At 42.1% G+C, this 8,432-nt stretch overlaps 1 protein-coding gene across 2 annotated transcripts; it reads right to left on the reverse strand.

Annotated features, from left to right (window-relative positions):
• Nucleotides 1–397: 397 nt before the first annotated feature.
• On the reverse strand, nt 398–8,404 carry LOC138958283 (kinetochore protein spc24-like). 2 transcript variants are annotated; one of them, XM_070329394.1, is made up of 5 exons: nt 8,266–8,404; nt 6,349–6,545; nt 5,149–5,395; nt 2,277–2,353; nt 398–1,663 (listed from the first exon to the last, which is right to left on the reverse strand). In XM_070329394.1, exons 2-5 carry the CDS (start codon nt 6,515–6,517, stop codon nt 1,557–1,559), a joined length of 600 nt encoding a protein of 199 aa, XP_070185495.1. In that variant the 5' UTR covers nt 6,518–6,545; nt 8,266–8,404; the 3' UTR covers nt 398–1,556. The 2 variants fall into 2 exon arrangements, with proteins under 2 accessions (XP_070185495.1, XP_070185496.1); XM_070329395.1 differs by lacking the exon at nt 8,266–8,404 and adding an exon at nt 7,882–8,102.
• Nucleotides 8,405–8,432: the final 28 nt, after the last annotated feature.

Genomic DNA, 8,432 nt, shown 5'->3' on the forward strand with positions numbered 1-8,432 from the left:
AGGCTTTTACATGGGATATGATCATCCCAGCACTTGGTTACATCCAAAATATCAACAGCCTCGGTGCACTCTATGCAAAGTGAGATTTTTTTTATGAATCAATTATGTATAGTTCAGAAAATTCATGAATAAATTCGAACTCAGCACAGCAAGCAGCCAGGGTGTTGGTGTTTGGTATGTGACCCAGTGGAGGGATGATCTTAATTGATGGAAAAGCCTTTCAAGATCTGAGATGGTGAGCCGAACTGCTTGCACAGGAAGGAGTGTGCCTTTAAAGGAGTCATGGCTTTGGCAACATTGTGATCACAGTTACTTGAAAAAAAGAAGAAGAAAAAAATACAAACAACCAAACAATGTGGATCTTCTTCTTCTTGTCGATCACTCAAAACAATGTGGATAAACATCAGCTCATTTTATTGAGACAATACATGTCAAATAAACAGTTACACCAGAAAACAGCAGAATAATCCTTTGTTTGCTTTTATAGCTTTACAAAACATGCAACATGCCTGTTTTATTGTGTGCACGTGGGTTGTGACAGAGAGAGAGACAGAATGCGTTTCAATATTCAACCCCTCCCCCCCCTCCCCCCAACAAAACTGAGGTTTCAATATATATACAATCGCACATCCTCGTTCAACAGTGCCTGATGTGTAAGGGCGGCACGTGATTAGGATGTCGTGGAAAATAAGGTGAGTACAGTTTTAGCATCAGACCAAGGTACGTACACGTCAGGTAGTACAATGTAGTACTCATGGTATACACTACTATTCAGGCAATCCAGCATCTGCAACCAAATTGTGGAAGTCCAAAGTGTGTAGTGAAGGGGAATCTGCAATGCAAGACCTTTCTGAGAAGAGAACATTTCCTGTTGTCCATTTGTCTACTATCTTGACCTTCTTGTGCGTACCTGTCGCCATCCCGCTAGACTGTTAATGTGATGAAGTCTGCAGTTCGCTCCAGGGACACTGCTGGGCCACCCCCCGCGGTTTAGGGGGAAGAATTTACCCGATGCTCCCCAGCATGTCGTAAGAGGCGACTAACGGATTCTGTTTCTCTTTTTACCCTTGTTAAGTGTTTCTTGTATAGAATATAGTCAATTTTTGTAAAGATTTTAGTCAAGCAGTATGTAAGAAATGTTAAGTCCTCTGTACTGAAAACTTGCATTCTCCCAGTTGCAAGCCCCTGGAGCAAATTTTTGATTAGTGCTTTTGTGAACAAGAAACAATTGACAAGTGGCTCTATCCCATCTCCCCCCTTTCCCCGTCGCGATATAACCTTCGTGGTTGAAAACGACGTTAAACACCAAATAAAGAAAACTGCTGGGCCCCATAGTTTGCACTATCAGATATCTTGACCAAAACATAGCCTACCTCATTACCTGTCATGACAAGCCACCCAGGGCTGGATCGGGGGGGGGGGGGGGGGGGGGGGAGTCCTGGGTTCCGGAAGCTCCCCCCCTCCTGCAAATGTACCTTATTTCTCAAGTAGACCCTAAATACCCCTTTCAAATGCTAAATTTCAACAGCATACTCATGGAACACAGGCTGTAAAGCCTACCAGTCCTCTTCAATCAAATCCCACAGATAGTTGGTGATGAAGAAGCGCGACACTTCCTGGGAGTTGAGGTTAAAAGTCTTCACACCAGCATTGTTGCAGATGTCTTTGTCGCCGTCAAGGAATTGTACTGCTTCAGCAAAATGCACTATACTATTGTGAAACAGACAGCTACATACACATGTACGTATCAGCAATTAAACATTTAGCCAATGATTGAAAAGTTTGGCTTGAAATCTAGCCTGATGACAAATAAGAGTAAAATCTGAACCCTGAACATGATTGAGTAAAACTGGCTCTTCAGTTTCTGAACTGTAGAATGGTCTTTTGATAGAAAAATTTGAGATTCAAAGGCTATAAGACTAAGAGATTATTCCTTCCAACTGCATCAACGGCATTTGTGGCAGATAACACAAAATGACTGATATGACATATAGAAAAAAAACCAGCCATTATTTGTCCAGTAAACTGCACATGAGATGTTGAAAAAGTGATGAAATATAAATTAATGGTACAAATTTACTCCCAAGCAGCTGTATGATCCAGCTAGTGCAGAACTAGGATAATGCAAATATTAAATAAAAATGAATGCAGAATATCCAGACCAAAACGGTCATACACGTAAAATTCCACTCGTGCAAAAAACACGAGTGTACGTGGGAGTTTCAGCCCACGAACGCAGAAGAAGAAGAAGATCCAGACCAAAGTGAAAAGGATACATCCCTTGACTTCATGAGGTTCTGTGTTGAACTGCCAGCGCAGGTTGGTAATGTTGCTGTACAAGTTGGCATCACACCTGCACATCCAACAGATAGTGAGATACACAATAGACATTTTCCACAAACAACTCTGTCAGGTTTTCAAGCGTTGTGGAAGAGATGCCCTCCAGAACGCGAGTCAAACAATAAAAAACGCTCGCGCTGGACCCGAGTACTCTTCAGACTGGCTCGCTCCCCCAGTATGAAATTTTTTGTCTTGTGCACGTGGATTTAAAAAAAATAAAAATAAAACAAAATAAAAAAATTATTTATTTATTTTACACAATAAAAACAATTATTAGAGTAAAATAAAACATTAAAACGTTCATAATAAACAATAGTAAACAAGAATTCAAAAAAAAAAAGAAAAAAAAAAAGACCGCCCATACCGGGAATCGAACCCGGATCACTCTGACCATAGGCGGACGTGCCTACCACCAACTCTGACAATTCTATCAGTGAAATTTAAGGCTATTGGGTGCTGGCAGGCTGTTCTATGAGGCTGGTTGTTGCCGTTTGAATTCGTCCTACGCCAAGTCGTTTTTGTGGTTTATTTCGCATTTAGGTCCCAGGTAACATTATGAAGTTTTAATACGATCAATCGGACCTATTATCAAGTTAGTGTATCAACTTTTGAACGAACTGCGCCCAGTAGCTTCCCAGCAATAAGCTGTTAAGTGGAGAAAGACACACACACACTCACACACAGACTCACACACACACAGACACATGATTAAAGTCCGCTGAGCCCAAGTACTAACGTACTCGGGGATAAACAATAGTAAACAAGAATTTAATAAAAAAAAAATAAAAAAAAATAGATCGCCCATGCCGGGAATCGAACCCGGATCACTTTGGCCATAGGCGGACGTGCTTTCCACCAAGCCACCAACTGGCTGGCTGTTCTATTAGCCGAACAGCAGTTCTATCCCACCGCGAATTGCGCCCACCGCCAAGAGTCGTTTTTGTGGATTATTTCGCATTTAGGTCCCAGGTAACATTATGAAGTTTTAATACGATCAATCGGACCTATTATCAAGTTAGTGTATCAACTTTTGAACGAACTGCGCCCAGTAGTTTCCCAGCAATAAGCTGTTAAGTGGAGAAAGACACACACACACACACACAGACACACAATTAAAGTCTGCTGAGCCCAAGTACTAGCGTACTTGGGGATAACATGTGGTCAACCAGTTAAATCCAACAATCGCAGCAAATAACTGACTCCGATGTAATTAATAATAATAATAATAATAATAGATGTAAGGGTATTTATAGGGTGCAAATCCTAAAATAGTTCTAAGCACCTTACAATCTTATATAATAATCTTAATAACAGCGACAATACACAACATACGCCTTAAATCAATCTTAAATATAATAATCTTAATAACAGCAACAATACACATTAAAAACAAATAAACCTTAACTAAATGGAAACACAATCACGTACACAATTCAAATGAATCTTATCTATCGCTATCAACTACTGTCTCAGATGTTCGCTACACATAATGATGGGACACTTTCCCACACGCACACACACGCACACACAAAAGCTCATTAGAGCAAAATACCAAAATGAAAACCTCTTAAAATATGCCAGGCTATTTACAATGCTACACAATGTGCAGATTTTCGAAAGAAAAAGCCATCATATTGAGCGGACACTGCATAACATACACATCAGAGTCAGTTATTCGCTGCGATAGCTGGTTTTAACTGGTCAACCTCATGTTATTGTTTGACTCACTAAAGTGGGCCGCAACCCGTCCACAACGTTTGTTAATCCTGACAGTTCTTTTCCGAACATTGTCTATAAATTTGCTTGAGGGGTTCAAATGACCCTGAGTTTTCTCCTCCTAGGCTAAACCCTGTAAGTGTAACACTAACAGGTATACCCCACTCCCCCATGCATGCAAACATTAAAATACAAAATACAATCTTGAGTGTGTGTGTGACCCTCCTTTTCCCCAAATGTCTGCAATCTTTCTTTCTTTATTTGGTGTTTAACGTCGTTTTCAACCACGAAGGTTATATCGCGACGAGGGAAAGGGGGGAGATGGGATAGGGGAAAGGGGGGAGATGGGATAGAGCCACTTGTTAAGTGTTTCTTGTTCACAAAAGCACTAATCAAAAAATTGCTCCAGGGGCTTGCAACGTAGTACAATATATGACCTTACTGGGAGAATGCAAGTTTCCAGGACAAAGGACTTAACATTTCTTACATACTGCTTGACTAAAATCTTTACAAACATTGACTATATTCTATACAAGAACCACTCAACAAGGGTAAAAGGAGAAACAGAATCCGTTAGTCGGCTCTTACGACATGCGGGGGGCAGAGAAATAAGGATGTGAAAAAGAAGACTTTTGGTAAGTGAAATAAAGGTGATGGATCCAGTCAGGTAAAAATAAGACAACAAGAAAAGAATTGGAAAACTGCAGGGAATAGTAGGGAGAGTTTTCTTGGAAGGAAATATAGGTGAAAGGACTGGTAAGGCAGAAATAAGACAAAAGAAGAGAAGTAAAGGGGTGGGGTAGCTCTGTGGAAACACTCCCGCCGCGTGAAGGCGACCCCATGGGAGCCCCAAATGTCTGCAATAACTTTGAACTCTTCCACAGGCACATCTGCAATGATCCCCTTGGTTTCCCAACGTCAGAAAATCAGCTTGGCACAACAAAAATAGCAAACAAGCGTTCATCTTCCGAGTATGCACACACACAAACAACATCAAAAAGGCACATATTTTCAAACAGAAGTTATCAATCATCTAATAAGAACACCACACTCACAGAATCAAACACACACAATTAGGTATCTCGTTCTCACCGAGCCTTTGGTAAGGCAGCTGTTATGGCATCTTTTTGAGACTGGCGCTGTTCCTTCAGTGTTTCAAGCTCCCTCTGCGCTTTTGTCAGCCCTTCTTTCAGCTGCTGACACTCCCTGATGACTGTGCTAGACTGCGTACTCACTGCCTCCACTTTGTTCTGCAGCAAGGTCTCTATGCTTGCCAGGTCATCAGGTGTGCTGTTCGAGTCTCCTGCCCCGTCACTGACGCCCACTTCCCTGGTCAGATCTAGACATAACAAGAAGAGCAAACGCTCGATCGAGTCACTTTCGCAGTTCTGAATATTATATGAGGCATCAGATGGACAGGAAGAAATTGCTATTCACAACACAATGAGTCACGTTCACATAAAATTTGAGCCCGGTCACTTTTATAGTTTCCGAGAAAAGCCCAACGTTAAGTTGTGTGTTGCCGAACAGAAAAGGCTAGTTATCTCCCTTGTTTTTCTGATAACGTTCGTAAAAGGCTACAGATGTAAATACTTTGATGTAAAGAATAATCCTACAAAGTTTCAATCACATCCGATGAACTTTGTCAAAGATATAAAATGTCTAATTTTTCCTTTGACGCTGACCTGTGACCTTGAAAAAGGTCAAAGGTCAACGAAACCATCGTTAAAGTGTAGAGGTCATTGGAGGTCACGACTAAACAAAATATGAGCCCGATCGCTTTGATAGTTTCCGAGAAAAGTCCAACGTTAAGGTGGTGTCTACGGACGGCCGGACGGACGGACGGCCGGCCGGACGGCCGGCCGGACAGACTAACACTGACCGATTACATAGAGTCACATTTTCTCAAGTGACTCAATAATGTTCAGTTCTATTATTTTAATTCAAGTTGTAAAGTTTCTATATTTTTACCAGATTTTTTTTCCATAATGCATATCAAAGTAGAATTTGTTTTTATTGCCACAAATGTGTGCTTGTTTTCTTCAAGGACGTTAAACTTTTTACGTTGTGAATACACGTATGTGTGCAGACATGGTCCTTTCACAGCCATGAAATGATCTTACGCTTAGCTGGTTCAGAACACAGCCCCCCCCCCCCCCCCACACACACACACAAATACAAAGGGAGGAAGGATGCAAGGCTCTAATTTGCAGAATTTCAAGACAGATTAGCAGAATCACTTTAGGAAAACCAGCCTTGTAGCACTAGAACTTGTAGAAGACCACAACTCACACTCAACATCCTCCTTCATTTGCTGCATCTGTTTCTGACGGATGGCGATCACTTGTCGGCTGATCTCATGTATGTTGTGCATGGTGGCAGCCTCCGTATTGTCCCCCACCAGCACTGTGAGCAGCTGTTCCCCGTACATCAACATCTCGTCCAGTCCCAGTTGACTCATGATGCTCTTTCTGGCTCTTTCTCGTCACCTGTCAGTACAATAATACAATAAACACCTCAGCCATTTATTTGCACCTAAGGCTGCTGGGCCATAGACTATCACGCCTCACGTCTTTTTTTGGTAGGACATCACGCCTCACGCTCCCTATGTTGATGGTTTGTTTTTGATTTCAGTTTAGCGCTCGAAAATGGATTCTTCGGATGAAAACAAATTTCTGGACAATTATCAGTGTATGCTCTCGGCCAGCCTATTTTGTTTGCCATGTCTGTGTCTGTTGGATTTTCATTCAAAAAATCAATCAAAACTAACCTTTTGGCCCTTATAATCAGGATGCCTAGGATCCCAAAGTAGTTGCCTCGCTCTAACCAGCTCAATAAGATCTCCATCCTCATATCACGTCTTGGAAAAAGTGAACCTTCCCACTTTCCTATTCACGCGTGATACGTGAGGCGTGAAGCGTGAAGTCGTATGGCGCATCACGACAAAAATAACGTTGGTTCATTTTTCTATCACGTGAGGCGTGAAAGCCTATGGCCACGGGGCCTAATATTCACATTCAATTGTACAGCAGAGACAACTAAGTTACAAATCACAAATCACATGAACATTCAGATTCAAACACATTTTCGTCTATGTCACGATCTTGCCATCTGGGTCATATTTTGAGGGTAGATTTTGCCAGTGTGCGTTCCAGTCTACTCTTGAGGCTGTTGACAGTGCATGGGAACAGAGCTTAGTGCATGACTTAGTAGCACAAGCCGAGTCTGGCCACAGGCGGAAGACCGTCCACTGGACTACTACTATCACAGAAAGACTTCCGCCTGTGGTCTGGCACTGCAGATTACGAAAAATAAACAAGAAATTCCTCCGAGGTAGGAAAAACACCCCCGTTGGTCAAAGGGAAATAACCATTCTCACTGCCACCAACTGAGAAGGTTATTTCCCTTTGACCATTAATATGTCCCTCTATAAGTCCTTGTAGAATCTTAATCCACCAATAACTCCCTAACCGTGTGTTTGACTGGTCCCAATTTTTGTAAGGACCGTCTCAGGAATGTATAGAACCTGTTCACCAAGTTTGGTGACGATCGGTCCGTTCATTCTTGAGATCTATATGCGAACACAAACAAACAAACAAACACATCGACCGAATCCTATACACACCCCTATACCGGGGGTGTAAATACACCCAATTAAATAGGCTTAATGGGATAAATTTACAAAATGAACTGTGGACCGAAAGAGTTCACTTTGGACACTACACCATTCAGATGAAGGTTGCTTTCCCTTCGTTGTGAAAGCCGAGCTGTAAACATATAACAAGACGAGACACTTCACGCATGTATTCTATCGCTCCGACGTACATGAAAACACACGTGGTAAAAGGCAGCACCCAAGCCCAGCTCGGAAAGTGCTGCTGTCTCTTGTTACGGCGCGCTGTCAGTGTGTACGTCTGTTCAGTTGGGATCTTCAGTCAACACTAACAAATAAGCCCGCCGAAGCGTGGCTTATTGGTTCCGGTCACGGGAGGGGAAAATTAAGGGAGTTGTTTCTCTTACTCCCCTTACTCCGTAAGGGAAATCCACAAACACTACACCTTAGACATTGTCATTGATCACTGGCCACTGTCACCGTGAGTGCGGCCACAAAAGCAAAGTTGCTTATCACATGCCAATCTCGCAAAGGCGGCACACTGTTTAAAATCCATGCGAATAAAGTTAAAAACAAACCTTTACTGACAAACTCACCCTAATATAGTCTTCAAAGTAAGCAACCAGGATCATACGAGACAATTCAAACACTGCTGTTGACACGAAATTCCTTTACTTTGAAGATTCCGCCATGCATTTCTAGACGACGAATTTTATTGGCTATTCGGATGTCGAGTAGCCAATGAGAAGTATCGGAAAATCCC

This window comes from Littorina saxatilis, linkage group LG2, assembly GCF_037325665.1.
Source record: "Littorina saxatilis isolate snail1 linkage group LG2, US_GU_Lsax_2.0, whole genome shotgun sequence".
Classification (NCBI taxonomy): Eukaryota; Metazoa; Mollusca; class Gastropoda; order Littorinimorpha; family Littorinidae; genus Littorina; species Littorina saxatilis.

Bases quoted from the DNA above. Each gene is read 5' to 3' on its own strand.
- LOC138958283 (XM_070329394.1), bottom strand. From the start codon at position 6,517: ATGAGTCAACTGGGACTGGACGAGATGTTGATGTACGGGGAACAGCTG. The intron at 5,396-6,348 runs GTGAGTTGTGGT...TGTTATGTCTAG, and splicing joins AATGAAGGAGGATGTTGAGT to ATCTGACCAGGGAAGTGGGC. The intron at 1,664-2,276 runs GTATCCTTTTCA...ACGGCGACAAAG, and splicing joins ACCTCATGAAGTCAAGGGAT to ACATCTGCAACAATGCTGGT.